Source organism: Oxyura jamaicensis, chromosome 1, assembly GCF_011077185.1.
Source record: "Oxyura jamaicensis isolate SHBP4307 breed ruddy duck chromosome 1, BPBGC_Ojam_1.0, whole genome shotgun sequence".
Taxonomy (NCBI): Eukaryota; Metazoa; Chordata; class Aves; order Anseriformes; family Anatidae; genus Oxyura; species Oxyura jamaicensis.
In genome coordinates, this window is record NC_048893.1 from 1,280,450 (window position 1) to 1,307,808 (window position 27,359).

Below are 27,359 nucleotides of genomic sequence, written 5' to 3' on the forward strand. Positions count from 1 at the left end.
TTAATGGTGGTCAAGGTTTTATGATCCTGGAGGACAACGGGGGCAGACGGAGACCTGCTGGGGAAGGGGATCTGGTGGCTCAGGCTAACGCAGAGGACGGAGATCTCTAGGACTGCTGTTCTGCGTATTGGGCCAGCACGAAATGCACTTGAAAAGACAACAACTGCCTTCAGGGGGATGAGGGTGTGGAAAGTTGGCAGCCTTCGCTCCCCAGAAAAAGGCATAATGAGAGCCAGTGGCTGAAGGCTGCTGCTGGGGAAATTCACATGTGAGAGAGGGAGCAAATTTAACTGGGTGAACCATTAAAGACGGGAGCGAATGACTCCTAAAATGGTGGATTTGGGAGCTACGTAAATCACTTTTATTTATTTATTTATTTATTTATTTATTTATGTATTTATTTATTTTATTTTTTTATTTTTTTCAGTTCAGCCCATTAACCAAAAACACCCCGAAAAACCCCCATTTGGCTCAGCCCGAAGCAAAATGATGTTTTCCCCCCCACACTTTTTCCTGTTAGAGCAACACCAAAAATTAACATTGGCTGAAACAAAATATTTTCTCTTCCCGGGGCCAAAACTTTTTGATACCAGGGTTTTCTCTTCCTCAGCAGCCCGACGATACAAGTGCTCGCCCAGAGCGTGGCCGCAGATCAGCTCTCCCCTCCGCCCGAGGACACTCATTCAGCGAGTTTTGGGTACGGATTTGCTCCGTGGAGGCTAAGAGCAGCTGGCGCATGGTGGAGACGGCAACAGGAGGACCAGGCAGAGCCAGGAGGCAATATTTAGGATGCTGGAGTGGGAAAAAGGAGGCAGCAGCTGTGAGGTCTGGCTATAAAAAGGCCGGGAGCTGCCGCCGTGGGTCCTCTGGGGGGTTGCTCTCTGTCCATCTCCTTGATGCTGTTCTAAATATGTCCCGGAGCTGAGATCGCAGGCAGGTTGTCTCTGTCACCATGTCACCACCTACAGCACTCCTCCCCTTTGCTTTCCGTTTCCCAAGAAAGAAGAAATCAGCCGCCCCAAACTTTGACACGGAGTCACGCGTAGCTCGGGGTTGACCAAACATCAGCCAGCGAACGAATAATTCATACTCAAAACTGCCAGAGTTCCCCATTTTCACTGTTCTCCTTGGGAAACAGATGTCTCCTGGAAAGAGAAGATCTTGTCTGACCGGCAGGCTCGGCGTGCACGTTTGGGGAGGTTCTTGGTTCGGGCCAGGAATGAATAACTTCCCTGTCCTCGGAGGCCACCTTTATTCCCAGCAGAGGTTTGGAGGCCACGACGCCGACAAATGTGTTTACACGAGGCTGTATCTAACAAAAGAAGCCTGCCTGACCCAATTAGCTCTGAATTCCCCCACTTCCAAAACAGGTGCGTCCAACCTGCTTGGCTTCCCTAAACCCGTGGCATAGCCCGGAGCAGGAACAGGGTGATGCTCCCATCTGCCCGCAGAGGCTGGGCTCAGCACATTGGTGGGGGAAAGCTGGTCCCTTGATGCCTCCTCGGGCAGGTCAGCTCATCCCTCTGCCCACCAGCAGCCTTGTGCCCATTTTTTGGCAGAGCTGGGGGGTGAGTTCTCCCACGCTTCAGGCTCGGCTGAGCCCATACGTGGTGTTGAGGGTACACTTAGGGAATAAAGACTCGCTGAAGAAAGTCACCCCGTAGCTGGTGATGCTCCTGAGGTTGGGCTGGAGCGTGCAGGTCCATGGAGAGAGGTTTAATTTTGCTTCCTGAGAATATCTTGGAGTCAGCTTAGATCAGGATGTGTGCAGGTGGCTTCTGAATACATTCAAGGTTGAAGGTTCCCCCATCTTCAGGTTCCTGTTCCAACGTCTGACCACCTTCGTGGTGAGTTGAAAGGTTCTCGAGGATGAACAAGCCCCACACTTACCCTTTCCTTCCACGTCCTGTCCCCCAAACCTGACCACCCTGGCAGACCACACTGGATTTCCTCCAGTATACCACTGCCTGTCTGGTACTGGGGACCCCAAACCGGACCCAGCAAGCAGAGGGGGTGTCACAAACACTGAACAGAGGGAAAATTCCCTGCCTGGGTGACCTCATGAGGACACAGGGCACACCGAGCCACCAAGGCAGACCTAAAGCCCTAAAGACGTGCCTACCCTAGTAGGGTACCTGCCCCTGGATGGGGCCAGAGCTGGCTCAGCGTCGCTATGTCAGCTGTCAGCAGGGCAAATGAAAAATGAACCCTAAATGTCCAGCAGGTAAGGAAAATGGGGGGTCTGAGCCTACGTCCTAATGCCACGGGGGTGCAAAAATCAGCGGATTCCCGTGGAGGTCATTGAGATACGGAACGCAGGAATAGAAAAGAAATTAGACAAGGTAGCACGTCATCAATGGCAGTGCTCTGAATAACAAGACGTGGAAGATTATTTCTTCTGGATAAAGTGGATGATCATATGGGGGTACTCAAATTTCCCCAGTTTCCTTCTTTTTAGCCCAACTTTGGCATCTACTTTTTAAATTATGATGATGATGTTTTTTTTTTTTCCTTTTTTCTTTTTTTTCCTCTCCCAGTTGAGGCCGTTTGGAAAACAAAAGAAAGAAAAGAAAAAAGCTGCACTGTGCCCCAGGCTGTCTAATCACAGAATTTGCACCAGCCGGACGCCGAGGGACCATCTTCTCCCTCGCTTCTTTCTGGGGATGCACAGGAAAAAGGAGCTCTGCTCCTTTAAGCTAGCAGAAAGCTTCTTTATATTCAGGTGGAGTCAAGCCTTCCTGGGCTATAAAGTTGCGGGGAGAGGCAGGGGCAGCAGCTGTTTTGCTTAGATCTTAGCGAGGCTCCAGTCTCACCATGGTAAGAGCATGCCTTCTATTCGTCTTAGCCTAAACTTAAAGGATAGGCTGTGGGTTTTCCAGGCGCACGGAGCCGGACGGCTTGCTTGCTCTCTTTCCTCTCTCTGTCTCTTGGGGATGTTAATTCCAACCAGCTTTATTTAATTGCTGATTAGCTTATTGATTCAAAGTTTGCTCCTTATAAGGGAAAAGCGAGGGGCTTGCTTGCAGAACAGCTATCGAAGTGGCCTCTTGCTGCTTTTTCCCCTCTGAATTCGCAGCTCCTGTGATGGGGTCTGGAGAGCTGCAAAGTGCCTGCCTCTTTAATGCAAGTTGTTTTTTTTTTCTCTTTTTTCTTTTTTTCTTTCCTTTTTTTTTTTTTTCTGGGGGGTGGGTGGAAACCAGCATATCTTGAAAGGCAACTGTGGGGTAAAGCCTGAAGTTTGGCGCTGCTGGCCCTTTTTCCCGAGTTTAACACTTCAACTCTCACGCTGCCCCAGGGACCTAGTGCAACTTGCAGAGACCTTTAGGGTTTTTCCTTTTCCTTAGGAGTGAGCTGCCATGTTGCCTTTGTCTGCTACAAACCCTTGGAATTAGATATTAAATGAATAAAGTTCCCCCTTCCTTCTAGGTTTATTGTTATTTTTTAATTGAATCTTTGCTCTAAAGAGTCTGCAGCTGTGAAACTGGAGGGGATTGATTGGGTTACTAAAAAAAATTCGCAGACCTGCCTGCTCTAGCTGAAACTTTCTGTGAAGAGCAACACAACTGTCACCCTCCTGTGAATGCAAAAGAGCGACTTGTTGGAAAATCTGATGGTGTCCTTTTGCACGCGGCAAAGTGGAAGAAAACTTCAAAGTAACTCCTCAGCGAGCCAGCTTTTGAACTTTTCCTTTTATCCCGTGACTTCTAGAGTCTGTCCCGGTTATAAAACGGTTAAACATTTACATGGTATTTCCAATGGGAAAATCAGCTGGACAACAATAGGCTGCCTATGGCCAGAGCCGGTGGAATGGGGTTTGTCTTGATGCAGAGGGCAAAAGTTGGAGGTCTGGAATCTCAGGGAAAAAGGAAAAAAAAAAGCCCTTCCAGGATATATGGGGAGGGTTTAAAAAAAACAACCAAACAAAACAAGTTGTAGAATGTGATCTATGCTTTCTTCCTTCTAGCAGGCCCCTCTTTTCTTTCTCTTTTCTTCTATTTCCCCCCCTTCTCTGGGCTGAAAATGGCAGTGCCCCCCTGCAGCAGGTGCTGGGCCCGGCGAACTGGGAGAGGATGGGGAGTGGAGCAGCTGTCCTGGCCCGTGCCCCCGACGGGGTTGTGCCGCTGACCCCTGCAAACCCTGGCGAGGAGCTATTGCAACCATCTTGCTGGGAGGGATGGGCGAATGGCAGGCAGCATTTCCCAAATAGTGCAAATATCAGCTCGGAGAGGGAGGACTTGCACGCGGCCTCCCCGCCCAGCAGCGCTGGCGGGCGCGGAGCGGGGTTCAGCTGTGCTCCACCAGCTGTGGGTGGAGGGCTCGGTGTCCCTCTGCGGTGGCGAAGGGATGCTTGGACAGTTGGTGTCCAGCTTTGTGGCGGGTGGCCTGGACACGTGGTGGCTGCTGGGCTCAGCTTGAGTATTGAGAAACCTCTTGGCACGTCCGTGTGTGGAGGCAAAGAGGGGAGAAGTTGCACTGAGTCCTGATGGCTTCTTATGGCCAAGAGCAGTTGGTGCTCAGGACCCTCTAGCGTGGTTTAGAGGGTTGTGCCTTCAAGGGACAAGGTCCTTCTGTCCGGGCAGTCACGTCTAGGGGTGTACGCACTCAAAGTGTCCTCTCCATCACCACCAGGAGCAATGGTACTGCTCACCCTGCCCGGGTGGGATCACCAGCACCCTTTAATGGGATCCCCTGGGGAGCTGGGACGTGAGCTGGCGCTGCAGCACTTTGATCTCGGGGAGGTGGAAACAGCAGAGGTGCCAATTAACGAGGGAAGCGTGCAACCATCAGAAGTCCCCAGAGAGTCTTCAGGAGATGCTGATACCTCTGACACCTCCCTGGAGGTTGTTGGGAGGCTCCTGAAGGGTGACCCGTGTAAATGGGGACTCTGAGCCTCTCCCTGGTGTTGGCCTGCCCTTGTTCTGGCCCTGTGCAACTGCTGCTGTCCTCCAGCTTTGTTTCCTGGTGTAACTCCCAGCTTTTGGCTTATCCCTGCTTGGTGTAGAGGTGTTTTGGAGCCCGGAGTTGTTGTCCCCAGGTCCTGACCCCCATAGGACCCAGGGGATCGGCAGCCACCTGGCTCCATGGTGGGGCCAGGTGAGCGCGGAGCCAGAAGGAGCCAGCGGTGCTCAGCTGCATCCTGCCTCAGCACGAAGCTCATCACTTCCTTCCTTCCTTCCCCCTGCCTCAGGCTGGGTAAACCCTTCCTAGGGATGCTACGTCTGGGGGTCATGGTTTGATCCTCGCTCCAGCTCCCAGCGGTGGGCGGAAGCCGCCTGCTTCCCTAATCAGCGAACGGCCCCAACGAGAGCCACGGGGGCTTAAAGTTAATTCGCAGGATGTCTAAAAATCGCCTTAACGTGCCGTTTCCCCTTGCAGAGGGAGTGCATTTCCATCCACATCGGGCAGGCGGGCGTGCAGATGGGCAACGCCTGCTGGGAGCTGTACTGCCTCGAGCACGGCATCCAGGCCGATGGGACCATCCCCGGCCCCAAGGTGGCAAAACCCGTGGAGCCGGAGGCCGAACAAGTAGATTCTTCCTTTGAGACCTTCTTCTGTGAGACGGCGTCTGGGAAGCACGTGCCCCGGGCGGTGTTCATAGACCTGGAGCCCACCGTTATTGGTAATAGCGGGAGAGGAGGGAGTTGTGGTATTACCAGAGGGTCTCCTTGCCTTTCTTACTGGGGTCTGGGTCATTGTCCAGTAGCTCCCACTCTCCTCTGCTCTGATAAAATGTCTCCAGCCAGCAGAACCAGGCTGGGGGCTGCCTTTCCAAATGGACCTGGGAGGGACAGACCCGTTATCCCTAATACCTGTCCTCAGCTCATCCCTCTTCTTAAGAGGCCTGCTGTCTCAAGCAGGATCCTCACAGGTGTGAAGAGGCGTGGGTTTATCAACCTCAGTAATATACCATAGGGTCAATTACCACATCCTAGGACTTGTTCCACATCTGGCCGAGGCTTCCTCTGAAGCTTCTGTGGGCAGATGGGTGCTACAAGTCTTGTGGTTCTGTGGGAGCTGTCTGTCTTGCTGCTGCAAGTTTGCTACTTCCCCCAGCTCCGTTAGTGATCTCGGGGGGGTTGACTCGATTTGATGTTTTAATTTGATTTCGAATACCGTCCTATTAAAGTTGTTTTCCTCAAGAAACTAGTGGAAATTACTCCCAGTCACCTGCATCCACTTCTAACCTGCTTCTGCCTCCTAGGCCTCTCCTTGGGGGTGAATGTGTTCCCATCTCACCATCTCAGATGTGTGACTCATTATTCCAACTAATGGAAGGAATGTAGACTTCAGTCTGGTTCAATTTAATTCTTAGGTACCTAGTCTAGGCACTAAACCGGGATCTGAGTGAGCAAGCCAACAGAATATGAAATGAATGAAAATGAAATATCCGACATTGAGTTTGAGTGGGTCTAAACCCCTGGAGGTGTCTCAAATTCATTGACTGTGTGGAGCCTAGAGAATTTGCTCCTAATCCTGTCTTTGTTAACTGGTTGGGATGGATCTAGCGGAAAAGTCAGCACTGAAGGCACCTTGTCTCCTCTTCGGTGTGCTGTAGGGCAGGCAGTAGAGGCCGTGCTTCGAGCCACCTGCAACAAGCAGGAGCACAAGCTGCATGTGGTAACTACAGTAACTCATCTCACGTGGGCTCCTAGGGGATTTGTTACCGGTTTTACTCTGCCACATGAATATCCACAACCTGTAACTGTGTGCTGCTCTCCATGACTGCCCCTGCCTGTAGATGAGATCAGGACTGGGACCTACCATGGGCTCTTCCACCCGGAGCAGCTCATCAGCGGCAAGGAGGATGCTGCCAACAACTATGCCCGCGGTCACTACACCATTGGGAAGGAGATTATAGACACTGTACTCAGCAGGATTCGCAAAATGGTAAGGGAGAAGGTGGTCTTTCTCTTAAAATAGCACATGGTGGACCATGTGATTAAGCTTTGGGTTTTGGGGTAATAGTCTTTGAAGAAAAAAAACATTATCTGAACTCAAAAGTGGCTGCTGCTGTGAGTGGGCCATCTGATTCTGTATATCTTCACGTAAAGCAAGTGTTGCTACATACCATACGTGTATGGGGGGTTGGAATGGGAATGAGGCAACGCTAGATGTAAGAGGTGGAAGAGAAGGACTTTTGACCTCAAGGAGGCCACGTTCTTGTTGTGCAATTGTAGAGACTAATTCTAAACAGGCAAACTGCAATGGGGTGGCAAGACCAAACTCCATCCTTGATAAGAGCAAGGCAAGTGTGTAATGCTGCACTTGGTTGCCTGTTGCTGAAGTGCTTTTGAGATGTCTCCTAAGGGTCCAGGACCCATGTGCTACTTGTTGTCTACTATCAGGTATTGAGATGTGCATTTGGCTGATAACTCTGGATAGGTTCCTCAGTTTCCATCTGTTGATGAGGAACTACCTATGGTAGTTCCATGGAGATCCTGAAGATGATTTGACACATGTTCACTTAACTATCTTTAGTAGGGTTATAGGAATGGATCTACTCTAGGGGTTGGATGCACTCAGGGTGGAGTTTGGTTTTGTTTAGCTACTTCTCTTCTGGTCAGTAAGTGCTTCAAGCAGAATTTATTACTATGCCCTTTGGGATAGTCCTTACCAGAGAGGTAAAAATACATTATTCCACTGCAGGCTGACCAGTGCAGCGGCCTCCAAGGGTTCCTGGTCTTCCACAGCTTTGGGGGAGGCACGGGCTCAGGGTTCACCTCCCTCCTCATGGAGCGGCTCTCTGTGGAGTACAGCAAGAAGTCCAAGCTGGAGTTCTCCGTGTACCCAGCCCCACAGGTCTCCACAGCAGTGGTGGAGCCCTACAACTCCATCCTCACCACCCACACCACGCTGGAGCACTCGGACTGCTCCTTCATGGTGGACAACGAGGCCATCTATGACATCTGCAACCGCAACCTGGACATCGAGCGTCCCACCTACACCAACCTCAACAGGCTCATCGGGCAGATCGTCTCCTCCGTTACAGCTTCCTTGAGATTTAATGGTGCCTTGAACGTTGACCTGATTGAATTCCAGACCAACCTGGTGCCTTACCCGCGGATACACTTCCCGCTCACAACCTACGCGCCCATCATCTCAGCAGAGAAAGCCTACCACGAGCAGCTGTCGGTGCCGGAGATCACCAACGCTTGCTTTGAGTTCTCCAACCAGATGGTGAAGTGCGACCCACGCCGTGGCAAGTACATGGCGTGCTGCCTGCTGTACCGGGGTGACGTGGTGCCCAAGGACGTGAACGCGGCCATCGCAGCCATTAAAACCCGCCGGTCAATCCAGTTTGTGGACTGGTGCCCCACGGGCTTCAAGGTGGGTATCAACTACCAGCCTCCCACGGTGGTGCCCGGAGGGGACCTGGCCAAGGTGCAGCGTGCCGTCTGCATGCTGAGCAACACCACGGCCATCGCCGAGGCGTGGGCCCGCCTGGACCACAAGTTTGACCTGATGTACGCCAAGCGTGCCTTCGTGCACTGGTACGTGGGGGAGGGCATGGAGGAGGGGGAGTTCTCGGAGGCCAGGGAGGACCTGGCTGCCCTGGAGAAGGATTATGAGGAGGTTGGAAGGGACTCAGCAGATGGAGAAGAGGATGAGGCTGATGAGGATGAGTACTAACAAACTCCTGTCTGTTCCTTATGAAGCCAAACCTCTGAAATACAAACTATCTGTCATCAGGCTAAACTGGTCTTGAGTGCCTGGAGGTGCCAAAGGATTGTCCTGAACCTCACCGCTACTGTTTGAAGTATTATGCCTTTTCTGCTTGCCTAGTCTACGTGCTCCTAGTGCACTTCTGTAGCATGGGTGTCCCGAGCTTTATCACACGGCTGTTTATCAATGAGTGAAGCTGAATAGGTGCCTGGCTCAGTGCTGGGGACACATCCTGCCTGGGCAGGGGATCCTGGTTTTTAGTCCAGGGGAATGTCGCAAGCTGCCTGCTTTGGTTGAAATGGCAAACTCTTGCTCTGGCTTTTACTGCAAAAGCACCTTTTTAACGAGAAATGTACCAGTACACTTCTATGCAACTGTCTTTTGTATTTGAATAAAGACTCTTTTTTTTTTTTTGGCTCTGAGCTCTCTGGATTTAATTGGGTTGTTTGAACGTGGAGGTCCCTACTGTGTGGATGGTGCCTTTGGGGAAATGAATGCTGGTAAGGGGGTGCTCTGGGTAGGTTAACTCTGAGTATTATTGACTGTAATTGCTGCTGTGTAGGAAATGTCCTATATCCTGCCAGAACTTGCCTGTCAGGAGCTGGATGCTGCTCATCTTACCTCCAAGAGCAGCCTGGAGGAGCTCGGGCTGGGAGCAGGCACACAACCCCCAGTTTGACCAGTCCCACAGTGGGGAGAGCACCATTTGGGTGGGTTTTTGCCACTTCCCCAGCTCTGCCAAAGCTTCCTGGGGGCCTGAAGGAGTCCTGCTCCTTGGGGCTAGGTTCCCACTTTCTGGAGTGTGAAATCAGCCCCACGTGCCTGGGCTTGGAGTCTGCCCTGAGGAGCCAGGGGCAGGTGCTGGGGTGACTCAGGAGGAAAAGCACTGAGGTGCCCCCGATAAGATATGAAGAGGGAGTGTTTATAATCCTGTTGCTCTATGCTGAATTGAGCCTGTTCATGGTTGTTGCGTACCGCAGCCCCACATCCACCCCTCATTTCAAAGCTGGGAGCTAAAAGACTGAAAATGAATTCTGAAAAAAACTGAAGATGACTTCTGGCTCCGTGCCCTCAGGTAAGCACACCAGGAAGTTTCCAGGCATGGTCTCGAGGGGTGGCCACCTTTTCCTGGTGCCTCCACTCCCTGCAGGCAGCCAGGGCTGAAAGCTGCTGGTTAAATTTCCCCCCAAAGTTCATCTGGGTGAGCATTGCTCCTGCCTGGAGCCATGAGCCAGCCCAGAGGAGCACAGCTGCACTCCTGCAGCTTGGAAAGCAATTAGCACAACACCAGGGCTGAGGTAATTGAAGCAGTTATTTATTGCTGCAATTAATTACTTGGGCACAGCCGTCAGCACAGCCTTCCCATAAATACAGAGGGGGAGGGCCAGGAAGGATTTTCCTTATGGGGGGAGTGAAACCATGACTTCTGGGGAAGGAACATCATTGTCTTGATGGTCATAGGTGATGCTTTGTCTTCTCAACAAGCCTTCAGACCTTCCAAGAGTGATACACCCTTCATTGTGTGGCTTCATTTTCCCTACTTGTGCACTGAGAGGGGAAAGGTGGCCACAAAAAGAGCATCCTCTGGCCAGCAACAGCTCTCAGGACTGGGATGCCCAGTGCATTGCTCCGTTCATCACCTAATTAGCCAAGGAAGCAGGGGTAGATCAAGGTGGTGGGGTGAGGTTTGTTCATCAGCATCCTGCAGGGAGGAGGCTGAGCAGTGCCTGCAGAGCTCCAAACACTGAATTCTCACAAGGTTTTGGGCATGGTCTCTCCCTTTGTGCCATGCAGCCCTGCTTCCAGCAGCACCAGCTGCCCCTTGCTTCCACCCCATGGCCCCAGGTGAGCCAAGAGCTGTGTCTGGGGCTGCTGTGGACCCCCAGGGGTAGTAGGGCTGGTCTTCTGCATGTGTTCATATGGGAGAGAAACTGTCTCATCTCATCATCACCGCTGTGCCTGGCCACCCCCAGCCCCATTCAGCCTGGCCTTGGGCATCCCCAGGGATGGGGCATCCACAGCTCCGCTGGGCAGCCTGGGGCTCACCACCCTCTGAGTGAAGAATTTCTTCCTAACATCTAATCTAAATCTCCCCTCTTTTAGCTTAAAGCCATCACTCCTTCTCCCATGAAAAGGGTTCAACGCATCCTTTCAGGTTAAGCTCCTCCCCAGTCATAAAAATGATGGTCTCAGGCCACCAGGCTTGGTCCAGCTGCTGTTTCTCCTTCCTGCAGCTGCTTGCTGACCACAAACCCCAAAACAGGACCCCTCCACCAGGCTGCCTGAGCCGAGCAGAAGACAAGACTCCAAAAATAAGCAAGCTACCATCACTCCCAGCTAAATACCGACGCAGGGAAGACAGAGCTGGCATCGCACCTGCTGCTTGTCTGTACACCTTTCTGCTTTCTCCCCTTTTCATGCTGCGGTGGGTTTGAGCATCACTTTGGGGTCTGCACATGCCCTTTGCAGCAGCGTAGCATTAACCAGCCCATGAAGCTGCATCTGGAGGCCTGGGAGCTCCAGGAGAGCTCCTTCCCAACCCTGCCAGCCCAAACAGCCTCGCTCCCCCAGGCAGAGGGCAGCTGGAGGTGAGACTACCCCCGGGAGCTCCCCCCGTGTTGTCCTTGGGAGATTGCCACCCCTCGGAGCCCAGCTGAGTAATGGCAAGTGGAGACAGCTTCTAATAACAACTCTTCCCCCCACCTCAGGTTGTTTAAACTTTCCTCCAGTGCAACCCAGAGCCAACACTGTCAGCCCTTCAATTACAGCCTGAGTGCAGATCCAGCTTCCCCGCTGCATCCCAGCCAGCTCCTTTTCTTGGATCACTTGCTGGGAGGAGACTCCCCAGAGGAGTAATAACCTGCCTCAGTCTGGGGATCTGCAGAGCTCAAGTTAAAACCCATTTTTCCAACTCATTACCTGTTCACAGGGATGGTGCTGTTGTGCCTGGGGGGCAACCCTCACCCAGCGCAAGAGGAAAGAAGTCTAACTGGGGAGCCAGCTCCGTGCTTTGGTGCCAAGCATGAGCTAGGACGTGGGTCAGATGCATTTGGAGGGGCCGACAGACAGCTGGAGCATTTGAATTCTCATCTCCAGACTCAAAATTAGACTTGCAGGCAAGCCCAGCCCTGGCAGCCAGACATGGATTGCTTTAGCAGGGCTCCGCGTGGTGGTGGGGGACTGGAGAAAGCTGATCCCATGCCTTGGAGGGGGCTGCAGGCTGGAAAGCCCAGAGCCAGCAGTGTTTTGGGACAGGGAAAAGCCACAGGCAGACAGTGCCTGAGTGGAATCGCCATCCCAGTGTTCATCTTAGCCCAGCAGTTCCCCTGCAGGGGAGGTGGCTCACATCCTGCTGTCACCTGCCCCAGGCTGCAGGACACAGCCAAGCATCACCAGGTGTGAAAGCCCCCCAGTAGGGCTGCAGTGGCCAAGGCAGAAAAACCTCCTCCCATCCCATCAGGAGCAACTTGGTTGGCACAACAAAACAGATATTTCTGCTGGTCACACCATTTATTCAGCCAAATTTGTGCACACACAAACCTTGACCAAAGGGTTGCTTTTAGCCAAGCTATAGGTTCCAAGTCACACTTTCTCAGACCCAGTCCACAACTCCCTTTTCTGGAAGGAATTGCAGGACAAAAAATACAAAAACCTACTCACAATCCAAGCTACCTCCCCACAGAAGTTATTCGTCAAACTCTTCTCCATCTGCTGAGTCCCTTCCAACCTCCTCATAATCCTTCTCCAGGGCAGCCAGGTCCTCCCTGGCCTCCGAGAACTCCCCCTCCTCCATGCCCTCCCCCACATACCAGTGCACAAAGGCACGCTTGGCGTACATCAGGTCAAACTTGTGGTCCAGGCAGGCCCAGGCCTCGGCGATGGCCGTGGTGTTGCTCAGCATGCAGACAGCACGCTGCACCTTGGCCAGGTCCCCTCCGGGCACCACTGTGGGAGGCTGGTAGTTGATACCCACCTTGAAGCCCGTGGGGCACCAGTCCACAAACTGGATTGACCGGCGGGTTTTAATGGCTGCGATGGCCGCGTTCACGTCCTTGGGCACCACGTCACCCCGGTACAGCAGGCAGCACGCCATGTACTTGCCACGGCGCGGGTCGCACTTCACCATCTGGTTGGAGAACTCAAAGCAAGCGTTGGTGATCTCCGGCACCGACAGCTGCTCGTGGTAGGCTTTCTCTGCTGAGATGATGGGTGCGTAGGTTGTGAGCGGGAAGTGTATCCGCGGGTAAGGCACCAGGTTGGTCTGGAATTCAATCAGGTCAACGTTCAAGGCACCATTAAATCTCAAGGAAGCTGTAACGGAGGAGACGATCTGCCCGATGAGCCTGTTGAGGTTGGTGTAGGTGGGACGCTCGATGTCCAGGTTGCGGTTGCAGATGTCATAGATGGCCTCGTTGTCCACCATGAAGGAGCAGTCCGAGTGCTCCAGCGTGGTGTGGGTGGTGAGGATGGAGTTGTAGGGCTCCACCACTGCTGTGGAGACCTGTGGGGCCGGGTACACAGAGAACTCCAGCTTGGACTTCTTGCTGTACTCCACAGAGAGCCGCTCCATGAGGAGGGAGGTGAACCCTGAGTCCGTGCCTCCCCCAAAGCTGTGGAAGACCAGGAACCCTTGGAGGCCGCTGCACTGATCAGCCTGTAGCACTAGGGAAAGAGCCAGGACACCAAGTTATTGGAGTTATTGTGGCCTCCTCTGACTTAAGCTAAAGTACTGCATTCAGCATCAATTTTAAGGTCAGGTTGTTTACTACTGCTTACACACTTTCCACTTCTTACAGTGCAAGTCTATTTAACACAGCAAATTCTTTTGAATTATTATTTTTTTAAAGTAGAGATTGGGCCTGGCCTGAGTGATTCGTGGGGACAGATAGACTCCTAACATTAGGAGTCAAGAGGAAGAGGTGAGGAAGGTGAGGAAGAGTTTGAAGGCCACTAAGAAGTTCTACCTAAATCATGTATGTCTTCATAGTATAGCTGCACTTTGGGCTTCTGTAGGCACAGGACTTTACCCTTCAAAGGCAGCTGTACAAGGAAGAAGATGCCTAGGGGAAAACCAGCCAGAAGCTGATCTGTCACACTGGTTGGGATGACCAAATCTGTAGGTACCACAGCAGCTGCCTTTTGAGTTGAACTACTGGAGGCCAGCTCAGGACTGGACCAGCAGATACTACACCCGTAAGAGAAACTCATCTTGCCTGGACATCTAGGTCACAGCTGCTTGTTCTCCTGCTTAAGATGGGTACATCTTTAACCTCTTGTTTTCCCCTCATGTTCCAACAAGGGCAATGTACACCCACGTGCATCTCATTGTGTTGTTCCAGGTGAAGTTGCCAAAGATGCACCCACACCATTGCCTCTCTTGATCGCCAAGAGAAGAACAACCAGAACACCCTAATGCAGAAGACCCTTCATAGCATTGTTACCATTTTACGAGCCCTATCAACAACAGGGTCGATGATCTCCTTCCCAATGGTGTAGTGGCCCCGAGCATAGTTGTTGTCAGCGTCTTCTTTGCCACTGATGAGCTGCTCTGGGTGGAAGAGTGTGCGGTAGGTCCCAGTCCTGATCTCATCTGGAAGAAGTTGAGATCAAGTTGACAACCTCATGATTGTCATGAACATTGTCTGCCAGATTGTTCTCGCTAATTTAGATGTGGGTTCATATGGAAGCTAGTAGGCTCACCAGGAGTTCAGATGGCACTCCAGATCAGAGAAGGTGACACCCTCCCACTCCCCCCAGTAGGGGGGTTGGGGACCTTCCTCCACTTACCAATGACAGTAGGCTCCAAGTCAACAAACATTGCTCTGGGCACATGCTTCCCTGACCCTGTCTCACTGAAGAAGGTCCCAAAGGAAGAGTCTGCCTGCCCTGAGGATGCCTTGGAGGAGATGATGCCATCTGGCTGGATCCCATGCTCCAGGCAATACAGTTCCCAGCAGGAATTGCCCATCTGGACGCCAGCCTGGCCAATGTGGATAGAAATGCACTCCCAGCTTGGTGGCAGGCAGGACATTTTCTCCACAGCAGGCACCCAAGAGGTACTGAACTAGCAAGAACTACACGTTAGCCCTTCAGAGAGATGTTGCCACCTCCCACCACGGCAGATCAGATGCAGAGATTAGGGCTTTGCGGTAGGTCCCTGTGCATCCCAGGGCTGTCATTACGTTGCACAACAGCCCCGTTCCCAGGAGCAGGATGCAGAGCGGAGCTGCTGGATCTGCAGCACACGATGGCTGCTGAGTCAAGCCGCTCGTGGTTCCCCTTCACCCTGCCTTAGGGCAGAAGGCAGGGCACTGCAGCCTTCCCAGCTGCTTCACCCGGTACTACCAGCTGGGGAGGAAGGTGTGATCCTGCCCAGCCAGCCTTGGTCCAAATGCTTCCCCCCTTCACAGAGAAGGGAAGGTTAGAAGGGACCTCTGGAGGTAGAGGCTGGCCTCCCCATCCAGACGGGTGGCTGTAGAAGACCTCTGTTGGGAGAGGCCCCTCGCTGTTGGGCTTCAGGATCTGCTGGCTGGAGAGGATCTAAGGACTGAGGGGCAGGGACTGATTGTTCACCTTCTCTAGATAAGACCTAGCAGTTGCCCCATGAAGCAACTGCTCACAGCTTCAGCCAAAGAGAGACCTTGTGTAGTGTGTAGGGAGCTGTTGAACTCCTTGACACAGGAGTCTCTAAAAAAAGTAAAGTCAAGATTTGGGTACAAAGAGGCTGGACTAGAGATACCCGCAGAGGGTTGGTAGAAGAAAACACACATCCAACTGGAGAAGCCCCGAGCCACAAGATTTTCAAGGTGAGTAAGCTTATCTGAGTTGATCTTTAGGGTGCCCTCACGTAGAGGATATTCACAGGCCTGAAGGTGGCAGCAGCAGGGGAGCCCTCTCCAAGTGAGGGAAGAGGAAAATAAGAGGCTTGCAAGCCCAACCCAGCCCTAGAGACCTCCCCAGGCACCAGCTGAGCACCCCAGGAGCCCTTCCTCCAGGGCCCTCATGCTGTCCCCAACCCACAGCCATTTTCCCCCCAGTAAAACCCCCATCCTGGGACAAGAAGAAAGGAAGGAAGCTTCCTCCAGCTCCAGTTTCCTGCAGAGCTGGAGAGGACCAAGCAGAGCCACCAGAAAACAAACCCAAGCCCCCACAACTACTCACCATAGCTCTACCCCCACCAAGGCTCCTCACAAAAAAAAAAAACCCAAGCCCACCTCACTGAGAGCACCCCCCTGCCCTTGTGCTGGGGGCTTTTATAGCAGGTGGAGCTGGGCTCGCTCTCACCGGGCTCCCTCCTGGCTCCTGCTCCACCTGTGGGCCATGCTCTCAGGTGTTGCTGCCCCCGAGGGACTGTGGTGTGGGACAATGAGGTGCTTTGAAGGACTCACACCTGGGGAGCTCAGACTTTTATTTTTATTTTTTAGCCTTTTAAATCCTCATTTAGTTTTCCCTGGGTGGTCTTTCTTGTCTTTTTGCACTTTCTGCAAACTCAGAAGACGTTCAAATATTTGTTGGGGGGAGTATGTGGGTTAATCTGAGTTGGTTAATTTAATGAAAAAAAAAAAATTCTGATGTTAATTTTTACGAATTTCTTTGCAACTTTCAGGACTGGAAATTGATTCCTATTCTCTGCCCCAATTCTCTGAATACAAACATTGCATCTCCTGGATCACCTGGGGATGGAGAGGAGTTGCAGGCTGGGGCTCCTGCCTCGGGGCAATGTCCAAGGGCTGGGATGTCTTCTCCAGCACTGGTACCATGAGAAAGCCGGGCTCTCCCAGCTCCAGGGCAGCTCCAGAGCCACAAAAGCAATGTGTATCCCCTGGCCGTGCCTGAATTTTGCAGCATCCCACATCTTGGTCCCAAAACATGCATGGTGTAGGGCCTGGAGCTCTCCCAGCCCCCCCATGGGGCTGGGTCCCGCTGCCAGAGGGAAGTGTGGGACCCACGCTCTGCTGGGAGATAGGACTGCTGTGTGCCTCAGTTTCCCTTACCTAAAATAGGGATAGGAGTTGTTACATGGCAAAAAAGTCCCCAGAGATGCTGGGGCTGTGATGTGGGGTTGATGGATGTCCTGGAGGACCTGAAACAGCCATGGAAATGGTGCATGGCTCAGCACCACGCTGGGGAGGCACCAATGAGACCATCACACTGCAAATGGACAGCGGTTTTATTTTCTATACAGCATACACCAAAGCAAGAAACTCACTGACACGGATGTCCCAGAAACACAAGTTTTAAAATGTGAGCTAGAGCCAAGACACGGGGACTGGCTCTGTTCCACCGGGCATGGCTGGGTCTCCCCCGTCCCACCACCTTCTTGGGTTTAGCAGGAGGGTTGAGGCCTGTGAAGGGGGAGAGCAGAAAATGGGACGTGCTGGGGTGGTTTAGCAGCTCTGGGGCTTCCCAAAAGCTGAGTTTTTTTCCTCAAAGAGTGGCCAGGATGTGGCATTGGCAGCAAGGGAAGGTCTTCAGGGTGGTTGGTGTTTGTTGGGAGTGGAGGGCAGCTTCTCACCCTCCTCAAGAGGGTGGCACTGACACCAGGCCAGGACATCCCATGAGCAGGCCAGGACAGCCAAAGGGCAGGACTGCTCACCCCAGGAACAGGACGGGGCATCTCCAGGGCAAGACAGGACATCACATCCCAGGAGGAGGCCTCCTGGCACCAGGGATGGCTCCCCATAGGTGTCCCTATGAAGTGTATCTCAACCCCTGCTTAGGGCTCAGCTCCTGAGGCCTCTGCAAGGCCACCATGTCCCCAAGTGCCTCAGGACAGCTGTCCCCATGGTCACTGCTGTAAATCATCTTGCTTTTTCTAGCCAAAACCCCATGGACGTGAACACAGGCACCGTCCCTCTCAGCAGGAGAATATTTTTGGCCAGATGCTCAATGCCTGTTGAGTTATACAGCCTGAATTCCTTCCTCAGCCAGATGGGCACGGGGCCTCCTTGATCCCAGGAGGGTGGTCAGGACCTGCTGTCCTCAGGGAGTTGCCAAAATCACTGCAACACCTCTGGTTTGGCCTGATGTGGGTTGGCATATAAACGCTGGCACGTGAGCATTGGCACGTGGAGGAAGAGAAAGAGGGCTAGGGGGTACCTGGAGGCCAGGGGAGAGCTGGATGTTTGGGTAAGGATTATGAAGAGGTTGGAAGGGACCTGGTGGTGGAAACAGAGGGATCTGTTGGTCTGAGGGAGCCCACAGCAGCTGTGCACCCACACTTTGCTCAGGGATGTCCACCCTTTCCAGTGCAATACCTGACTTTGCGTTTCATCCCTGCACGAAGTGGCAGGAAAGACCAAATCCTCACCTGGCTTTCACCAAACTGCACATCTCACCCAAACAGCAAGGCTGCCCTTCTTGAGCCTTGGATCCCCACGCTCCCAGTCCCAGGTGGTGGCTGATGGAGACTTCCGTGCTCCTGTTTGCATTCAGCTTCCTCGGGAAGTCTGGCTCCTCTGACCTCTACCTAAGTCTCGGCCCCTCCAAGCAAGAAGGAGGATTAATTTTGGAAAGGTTTGTCCACGGCAGCACCAGGTATGGGTGAGTCTCCCCAGGGGAATGCAGGTGGGGATGGAGGACCTCTGCTTTCCCCATCACTTGCCATCAGCTGGTATCTGCTGGCCTCATCTCAGCTTCGCATGTGCAGGCATAGCCTGGTGCTAACGAACACCTTGGGTCCACCCTCTCCCATGGTGTGGTTTTAATGTTAATTGTTTTGTTAATGGGGAGCAGGAGAAAGAGCCCGTGTGAGCCCTCGGGATGGGATGTTTGGATTTCCAGTCAGTAACTTGGGGATGTTCCCCTCATCTAAGTTGCTGCTGGCCAGTGTGTCCCATCCCTTTGGGAACATCACAACCATTTGGACCCCGACCAAGGCTGGTACAGATCCCCATGGCAGCTGGTGGTAGGGAAAAGCCTCTTCCCAGCCTGGGCCAGTGCTTTACTGGAGCTCACTGGGAAGCAGAGGGGAAATCCACCCAGAGCAATGACTTCTTAACTCAGAGCAAAGGCTCCTGTAGACAGCCTGATGCATTGGAAAGGCTGAGTCCAGACAGCTTGGGACACATCTGGCCAAATCCACAGAGGGACAAGAGCACATCTGGCTGGGTGTCTGGCCAGGTCTCACCTTGCTTTGCCCTGCTCTGCCTGTCCAGATGCATGTGGGCACTGTGCCTCAGTTTCCCCAGGTGTAAAATGAGGACAACAGCTGTGCACTGCTGAACAAGAGCTCAGTGTACTGATGGGGAATGGACAGGTAGGGTGTTGGGCCATAAAATATATAAAGCTGTATATAAATGTATATAAAGGGCCATATTTCCAAGGCGAGAGGAGACTGCAGCAAGGAAAGACCTCACTGGTCCGTCCTCAGCCCGAGGGTGGAGGGTGAAGGTGGTCATGGCACAGAAATGCTGTTGGCATGTTGGTGTGTTGCCTGCTGGAGATTGTGTATGAGGGGGAGATGCTGGAGGATCTGGTGAATTTATTTGATTTTTGCTTTTCAGGCCTCAAATTCTCAGGCCTCAAAGTCCCAGGGCTGTGGCCAGCTAGGAGCTCTGGCCACCCAAACATGGGCTTGCTGGGGATGAATCCAGCTGTGCTGCCTCCTCTGGGTGCCCAGTGGCATGGAGAGGAGATGCCTTGACCTATGTCCTTGCAGATGTCAGGTGGGTCCATCTGCCAACCCTTCAACCAGTGACCTGCAGTGTCCCACCTGGGGGGCTCCCTGGATGAGGCTGGTGGGAGATGTTTCGTGCAAATATCTCCTGGGGAGGGAGGGCCAAATTTCTCACCACCTCCCCAGTTTCTTTCCACATGCTGGGATGGAGGACAGGAGATGGAGTTTCATCTTGGAGCTGGGCTGGGAGGTGAAGAGAGGAGGGGATTTGGGGGAAGTTTAAGGTGAAGGGGTGGGCACTGAGTGAGCTGGGGCTTGATGGAGGGAGGGCAAAGGGGAGCAGGGTGAGTAGGGTGGTTTGGCAGGGATGTGAAGGGGGACCTCAAGCGCCTGGATTTGCACAGAGGTCTGCCAGGAAAGGCAGAGTGGTGGGGATGGACAACACGGACAGACCCAAGGGTGAGTCTGGAGTGGCTGGGGAGGAACCTACAACTCCTGGGGTCCAAACTCACCTGAGGATAGAGGCAAAACCACCCCGCATCCTGGGGATGCTCCTGAAGGACCACGTGGATGGGGGTGATGGTGTCCTGGCTGAAGGTGTTGGTGGGGAAACGAGTGGTTGCAGGCCGACCTTCAAATCTAGACAGTCCCCAGCAAGACAAACTGGGAAATCTCTCCTGAGGTCCTCTGAGCTTTTCCCTTCCCTATGCAGCAATGATTGTGTACGGGGACGTGTGTTTGGCGATGTGGGGGAGAGTAGGGCCTGGGCTGAGATAGGCCAGGTGGAGCTGGAGGGAGGTTTTGGAAAGGCCCTGAATGAGCACCTGGGGGAGGTGACGGGAAAACAACGCATTGGAAACTCAAGAGATTGTAGCTTTAATCGGGAGCTTCCCAAGGTGACACGTCCCCTTGCCCTGCTGCGGACACCAGCCTCTTCCCCACGTGTGGAAATGTCCAGGAGGAGGAATTGGGGTGAGATCGGGAAGGAGAGAAGGAGGAAGAAGAGATATGAAAGTTAGGTAGCTCTATGGGTCAAAAATATACAACACTGCTATCGTACACGGCTCTCAGTCCCCTGTGGCCGGCAGACCGGGGCCGGGTGGTGGCCCCGTGCACCCAGCTCTGCTCCGAGTCCCCCCGGCCCCGCGGGGGTCACTTTCGCCGCCCGATTTGGGCCATGAGGTGCGCGTTGGCCGCGGCTTTCGCCCGCAAGTTCTTGGCTTTGGCGATGTTGAAGAGGATGTTCATGATGTTGGTGGGGACGTCGAGGGAGAGGGTGACCTTGGTGCGGCGGTCGCTCTTGGCCCGGTTCTGGTACGTCTTCCCCTTCACCTGCGCCTGGGAGGTGTATTTGTAATGGCCTTCCCCCGGGAATGTCCTTTTCCCTCTTTCTTCCTCTGCCTCCTCCTCCTCCTCCTCCTTGGACACCTCCTCTGATGGGTGGTAGTCGTAGCCACGCTTGTCCAAGACGGCGTTTTCTTCCGGGAGGCTCTTCTGGGCCTCAGTGAGGGCCGCGTTGAGGCAGCTGAAGATGGAGGCGGCGTTGTAGAGGCGGAGGGCCCGGCTGGTCTCGGTGGCACAGAGGAGGGCGAGGAGGAGCAGCAGCTTGGCGTGGGGCATGGCGGTGGCCTGCCCGGCGGAGAGACCGAGGGGAGGGCAGAGATGGACATAAGCTTCCCTGGGGGGCCCAGCACCACCGTCCCCCTGTCCTCCCACGTCCCAGCCTCCTGGGTTCACCTCCCAGGTCCCACCCAAGGTCCCAGCTAATGCTTAGGGCACGGGGGAATGAGCTGCCTTGGGGCCTCCTCCTCCAAGGTACAACCCCCAAACCCTGTTTTTTGGGAGGGTGGGTGTGAGATGGGTTGTCCCAGGTGCTTTGCAAGGCTGAAACCTCTGTGGAGGGGAGGATTTGGCCATCTCTTTGTCGAAATGCAACTGCCTGTTGCGGGAGAACTTTTTTCTCTTGTGGGCACCTCCTTGCTTGGGGCAATCCCGTTGCAGTCCCCGTGAAGCCCTCTCCACCTTGCTAATGCCTCCACCGTGTGTGCCACCAGTTCTGTAAAGGTGAGTTTTACTTTCAGCTCCTCTCTGGTCCACCTGAAGCCACCACAGATGTTTCTGTGCTCTTTGAAGAATTGCCTGTCCCACCCACTCCCCCAGCCTGGTCTGAAAAGGGCACAGGGAGCCAGGTACAGTGGGATCTGGTATTGGGGGGTGATCTGCCACCCATCCAACACGATGTCCCTGTGTCCCCTCTCCAGTCCTGCTCTGGGGATGCCCATTACCCCATGGCTCCATCGCCAGGACCCCTCCACCCCAGGTGCAGGACAGGTTGCCCCATCTGATGGCATGGAGTTCCCCAATGGACAGCCCCATTTGGGGCACCTCCAACCATCACGACAGAGCAGCATCACTCCCTGCTCAAAATATGGTCGTTTTGGGGTCCCAAGGAAGCTGAAAATCTTGGGATAACCCCGTGCTGTGCAAAACCTCCCTGTCTCCAAGTCCTGCCTCTCTGGGAAGCAACCCATCTCCCCATACACTGCTCAGGAGGGCCCCCTAAAAGTCCACAGGGGATTTTCTGGTTGGGGGGTTCTTTGCCTTTGCCGAGGACAGACAAATGTCCCCACCGAGGGCTGGAGGTGGGCTGCCATTCCCAATCTTCTGGCCCCATCTTGTGGCAAGATCACCGCACGACAAGCCCTGGCCGGGGTGCACACGTCCCTTAGGGTGCGGGGACCTCGCCTGGGTCCTTCTAGGGTGGGTGTCCCCTAAAATCCGATCACCTCTTTATCCCCAGGAGCTGTCACTTTGGACCTACTCTCCTGCCACCGAGCCACAGCCTCTAAATTGCTGTCCCTTTGCCTTCTGCTGGCCCTTTGGGGGAGATCAGGGCAGGTTCATCCCCTTAACTGCCGTCGTTGCCCCTCTCAGGGGGAGGTTGGGGCAGATTTGTCCCCTTAGCTCTGCCCTGTGTCCAAGCAGGAGATGGGTGGGAAATGACCCAGGCAGTGCCGGCAAAAATGCCGCTGCAGGATGGGGAGCAAAACCAACCCCGGGCACACAACACCCCTGTGATGGAGATCTGGACCCTGAGGCTCTCCTTTCTTCAGCCCCAAATCTAGAATTTAAATCCCGGGGCTTAGAGGTTGCTTGCAAAAGCTTCATAGGACACGCATCTTTCTTCCACCCCAAAGCAGATGCGTTTCAGCCCCAGATGATGCAGCCACCCCAGCAAACTCCTCGCAGTCCCTTCTAGCGGGATAAGGGGGGATCAAGGCATGAATTCAGAAACTGCCACCCTTCTTCACCCCTGCCTGCAGCCCCTGCTCCCCGGGGGACCGTGCGTGTCCCCAGGCTGCCGTCCGAATAGCGGGGACGGTTCTGAGAGCGCTGCTGGCAGGGAGCTGAGCTGGTTCCCGAAGCCGCTGCCCTCTCCGAGCAGCATCTCCCCGCTGCCTCGCCTCCCCCCACCCCGGTGCTGAAATGGGTGGTTTTGGCTCCACGGGCATTTGCTGCTCAGCAAAACTCTTTGGGAACCTCGGCTGAGCAAGGGAAAGGCAGGACAAAAAGCAAGGCAAAGTAGCAAGGAAATTCAGCGTCCAGACAGCTAATTTTTAATATATATACATACATTTTCACAGGGGTTTTGCTACCCTGCCAGAAAGTTTTTTGGATTGCTTCCAGGAAAAGCTGGAAGTGGATCTCCCTAATCTCCCCCAAAAAAGCAGGAAAAGAAGAAAAAACTGCCTGCGGCAGAGCTGAGGAAATCGGAGTTACAGCTGCAGCTGCCGGAGGGTGATCCGCGGGTGGAAATTGCCGGGACGCCCGTGAGCGATTTCCAGGCATTACGGTGAGATGGAGCCGGCAGCCCCGGCAGGACAGCTCTGCCTCTTGGCTTCGGAGAGAAAAGTAAATCACTCCAGCTCGGGGCAGCTCTGGCAAACTGGGGATAAAGCTATTTGCTCCTCGGCAGCAGAGGCACTGCATTAAGCTGAGTATTTTTTTTTTTTTCCCCCATCAAAAAGTAAGTCTGGAATAAAATACTATAGCGGATGAGACCTGTAAGACTTTTAAAACTTTCTGCCTGATGCTGCTTTTTGCTTCCCTATCGAATGCCTCCTGATGATGCTGATTCCCAGGGCTCCGAAATCCAGGCTGACCCGACGTGGACGGGGCTGTGCCCTCCTCTCCCCTCGCCCCTTTAACATCAGCAGCGGTTTGTGTCCCTGCTTCCAGATTTCCAAACCCTTCCCCTGCCTGATCTACCTCAAAAAAATTGTTGTAATAACCCAAAAGATATTTCACTGGCGGTGGCGGGGAGTCTCTTACAGTATTTTCAACTGCTTTTCCCTACCCTGCTCTTTTTTTCTTTTCTCCTTGCAGAGAAAGGTGGAACTGATCTCTCAAGGAAAGCACTGAAATATTTAAAGTTTGTGCAAATGAAGCCGGCTGCTGGTTAATAAATGAAATCCAGGCACTCACCTGGCAGTCCTCGGTGCTCGGGATGGGAAGGGGCTGCTGCTCGCTCGGCTGTCTCACTCCAAGGAGAGAGGCATCAGGCGCCTTCCCCTGAACTTCTGCACCCTCGCTTTTTCTTTTATTGTTATTAAGAGGGCTGTGATATTTTTTCTCTCTATGGAAACGCTTTTCCCCTCCCTTGTGTATATATAAAAATGAGTGATCACGGGGTTTGAGTCGTAACTCCAGACGTGGAGCCTTCGTTTGGGCATGATTTCATTAAAATGAAATCAGAGGGAGCTGGCAACGTCACGGGGCCGGCGGTGCCTCTCCCCATTCAGAAAGAGGAAAAGGGGGGCAAAAAAGACCTCTGAACCCGACGACCCGGTGAGAGTCACCTGAAAACGGGGGCTGTCGTCAGTGGTGGGGCTTTGCAGGATCACGTGGACACGTTTCCCCCGCTCCTCCAGGTAGCTGAGCGCTCCCTGCAAGGGTATTTTAAAGGCAGAAGGTTTTTGTGGCCCCTAAGGATGCCTGTCCGGGTTTTCAGCACTGATGAGCAGCGTTATCCCGATCATTTGGGCTTCTCTTTGGTACACGGGGCTGGTGCAGCAGCCTGGCAGGGTTTTGCACCATGGTAGTGCCTGCAAGCCCCATCCACAGCCCTTCAAACTCCCCAGACCCATTGAGGTCCAGCAGAATTAATTCAGATTGCCCCAAGGCAGCAGCCAAGAAAAGAAACCCAGAACGTGGTCCCGGTATTGCTCCAGTCCTGGTGAGGTCAGTGAGGTCTCCTGCAATGCCTCACGGTGCTGGTTTGTGAGCAAAAATGGGTTTGTGCTGCAAAGAGGATGGGGATGGAGATCTCCCTGCTGGAAACGTGTGGTCCTGGGCTGGGGCACCCCAACAAGTCAGGTTCCTGGTGAAGGATCCTCCCAAGGCTGGCCTGGGGGCTCCTGGTGGCCCCAGGAGGAATAAATCCCATCAAACGTGGGGAAAACCCTCTGAGCCCCCACAAAAGTAGTGGCAGCCAGAAGTGCCTCTCTGTGGGCTCAGCATGATGATGGGGAGATGTTCTCACTCCTGGACCACAGCAGTGGTCATGGGTGACCACGTTTTGGAGAAACGGAGTTGTGATCTTCTTGGATGAGCATCTCTGAGCTTCCCACCCAGCCCTTGAAGTTGCTGCCCATCACCTGAGACGCAGTGACTGGTGACAGTGGGAGCTCCCCGTTGGCTTCAATCCCTGGTAGAACATTTTCCCCTTGGCCACCTCCAGCTATTGGCTGAGACACATCGGTCCCATCGCTCCAGCAATTCATTCTTTTCATTTTCACTTGAAGCTCCCATCTCCTGGAGTGACATCTCCATTTCCCCTCCTTCAATGAGACCTGGAAGGCAAATCCATGGAGCCTTTGGTCACCAAACCTGCTTGCAGAAGTCCATGCAAAAACCCGGATGGGAAACACCGTTGGAGGGAACCACCACCCTGCTCCTTCCCAGCAAGAGCGAGGGAAGCCACGGCCCGCAGTCCTCGCTCCTCTAGCTCCAGCAAACTCTTGCAGGCTCATTTATTGGAGGATGAGCTTCCTCTAAGGGCTGCCAGGTCCCTGGAGCTGCCGAAACCCTTCAGCTCACCTTGTGTGGCGAGGAAGCAGTGATGGATGGGAGCTATTTCCAAAGGGTCCCTGGCGGTGGAGCTCCATTAAAAATGATTTCCCTTTGCTCTCGTTGCAGATAGGCGAGTGCTGATTCTCAGCAACCTTCGCCTTCCTCGGGTTATGTCCTGCCTTTCCTCGGCCTTGGTGGGGTGAGAAGTGCTTGAGTCAGCACCAGTAGCTGGTATCTTAACGAGCATTGGTGGACCAGGTGGTACCGCAGCCCTGAAGCTCGGAAGAAGTTACCTAAAGCCTTTTAAAATGCATGCAATGCCACCTCGAGGTGCCACCTCAACCCCTATGGAAGAAGGCTTTGTGCTTGGGGTGAATGGTGAGGGCTTCACCAGAATTTCTATCCCCTCGTACCTCCTCAGAGAGATGTGTTCCCATCTTCTCGCTCCGTGGGGGCTGCAGATATCGGCTGTGGCCCCTGCAGAAAGCTCAGGAGATCCTTGGACCCTGTTGGCCTCAGACCACAGACAGGCCTACAAGCTTCAGAGTGGTTTAAAGACAACCCTCCCACCTCCTTCCCCCAGCTTTGTGGGGCTGGGGGTGAAAGAAATGGGTTGAGCTTGTAGATGCATCTGGGATGGGGGGTCTGGGTGCTGACCTGGTCAACGGGTGCTTTATGAAAGGTATGGGGGCAGTCAAAAATGTGTGTCTTGTTGAGGTAGAGGAGAGCTTTAAAAGGGCTGGGGGATCCACTGGAACTGTCTTGGGTGGCATTTTGGGCTCAGTTATCACCTGCTTGGTATCGTTAGGGTACTGTTGCTCCTGGCATGGGGTGTGGGTCTGGCATCCCTTGGGTCTGCAGACAGGGCACAATGGGCACCCCAGAAATGAAATCCTGGAGCACCCCTCTGACATGAGGACCTCATGGCCCTGATCACCTCCAGTGGTTTCAGGTCTTCAGGTCAAAACTGAAGCCCTGCTGTTGCCAAAACCTGGGAACCCATAATTCAGGTACCTGGGGAAGGGAATATAGGGTAGGGAAAGGAGTGATGTTAAAGTAGATCAATTAAGCCATCTTAAAGCCCACTTTCTCCTGGAGGTGATGGGATCTTCTCAGGGCATTTCTGTAGTGAACTATATGAAGACTGAAGTTTGGGAGGGGGCAAGGTCTGTGCAGCTGCCTTCCCAGCAGTGATGCTGCTCCACCTCAACTGGTCTGTCCCTTGTGGTGGGGTGGTCGGCCCCTCTCACTGAGGGTTCCTTGGGGCTGAAAGGAGAGCGCATGTGGTGGAGGGAGAACAAGGCAGCTTGTAGTTTGTACCCACTGCAATTACTTCAGGCTGTGCCCGTGGGTTGTGAGTGCTCCGAATCGTGGGGAATGGGGTGGTGAGCTGTTCTTGGTTGGTGGCTGCAATGGGGTGGCCTGGGGACATGGGTAAAAGACTGGGCCCCGTGTCAGGAGGTCCTGTGGGACCCTGAGGGGGTGTTTGTCAGTTCGGCAGCTTTGCATGGGAGGGTGGCAAGCGTGGGTTCACCTTCACGCACTTAGGGTTGAATCTGTCCTTGTCTGGGGAGATATGGTGGTGGCGGATCCCAAAGGTCTCAGGGAAACAGGACATAAGACCAGACTAAAAACTGGGGAAGGACTGAATGCTTAATGCACTGCTTTCCTGGGCAGCCAGGCTAGAGATGGCTCATCCCTGTGACTGCGAAGGTGCCAGCTGAAAAGGAATCAAGACCACCTTCAAGCCACACAAATTCTAAAGAGAATTGGCTGTAACATGGGGCTTCCTCAAAAATCGGTTCTGCTGCCCCAATGACCCATCTAAATGCATCTTTTCCTTTCCTTTCCTTTCCTTTCCTTTCCTTTCCTTTCCTTTCCTTCCTTTCCTTTCCTTTCCTTTCCTTTCCTTTCCTTTCCTTTCCTTCTTTTCTTCTCTTTCTTCTTCTTTTTCTGTTTTTCTTTTTCTTTTTCTTTTCTTTTCTTTTCTTTTTCTTTTCTTTTT

The 27,359-nt window shown here is 53.5% G+C and overlaps 3 protein-coding genes across 3 annotated transcripts; 1 reads left to right on the forward strand and 2 right to left on the reverse strand.

The window, feature by feature from the left end:
• Nucleotides 1-2,713: 2,713 nt before the first annotated feature.
• Nucleotides 2,714-9,086, forward strand: LOC118156185 (tubulin alpha-3 chain-like). Its single transcript, XM_035310032.1, has 4 exons — nt 2,714-2,817; nt 5,377-5,620; nt 6,740-6,888; nt 7,648-9,086. The coding sequence occupies exons 1-4, from the start codon at nt 2,815-2,817 to the stop codon at nt 8,629-8,631; spliced, it is 1,380 nt and encodes a 459-aa protein (XP_035165923.1). The 5' UTR covers nt 2,714-2,814; the 3' UTR covers nt 8,632-9,086.
• A 3,263-nt stretch (nt 9,087-12,349) lies between these two features.
• On the reverse strand, nt 12,350-14,665 carry LOC118156199 (tubulin alpha-3 chain). Its single transcript, XM_035310058.1, has 3 exons — nt 14,452-14,665; nt 14,106-14,254; nt 12,350-13,318 (listed from the first exon to the last, which is right to left on the reverse strand). The coding sequence occupies exons 1-3, from the start codon at nt 14,630-14,632 to the stop codon at nt 12,350-12,352; spliced, it is 1,299 nt and encodes a 432-aa protein (XP_035165949.1). The 5' UTR covers nt 14,633-14,665.
• Nucleotides 14,666-19,940: 5,275 nt separating this feature from the next.
• Nucleotides 19,941-24,524, reverse strand: UCN3 (urocortin 3). The gene is made up of 2 exons (XM_035310072.1): nt 23,768-24,524; nt 19,941-20,911 (listed from the first exon to the last, which is right to left on the reverse strand). Exon 2 carries the CDS (start codon nt 20,900-20,902, stop codon nt 20,435-20,437), a length of 468 nt encoding a protein of 155 aa, XP_035165963.1. The 5' UTR covers nt 20,903-20,911; nt 23,768-24,524; the 3' UTR covers nt 19,941-20,434.
• Between the last annotated feature and the right edge of the window lie 2,835 nt (nt 24,525-27,359).

Coding starts and splice junctions, on each gene's coding strand:
- LOC118156185 (XM_035310032.1), top strand. Junction 5,621..6,739: donor CCTGGAGCCCACCGTTATTG/GTAATAGCGGGA, acceptor CCCTGCCTGTAG/ATGAGATCAGGACTGGGACC. Junction 6,889..7,647: donor TCAGCAGGATTCGCAAAATG/GTAAGGGAGAAG, acceptor ATTCCACTGCAG/GCTGACCAGTGCAGCGGCCT.
- UCN3 (XM_035310072.1), bottom strand. CDS start 20,902: ATGCCCCACGCCAAGCTGCTGCTCCTCCTCGCCCTCCTCTGTGCCACC.
- LOC118156199 (XM_035310058.1), bottom strand. CDS start 14,632: ATGGGCAATTCCTGCTGGGAACTGTATTGCCTGGAGCATGGGATCCAG. Junction 14,255..14,451: donor CTTGGAGCCTACTGTCATTG/GTAAGTGGAGGA, acceptor AACTTCTTCCAG/ATGAGATCAGGACTGGGACC. Junction 13,319..14,105: donor TTGATAGGGCTCGTAAAATG/GTAACAATGCTA, acceptor CTAGTGCTACAG/GCTGATCAGTGCAGCGGCCT.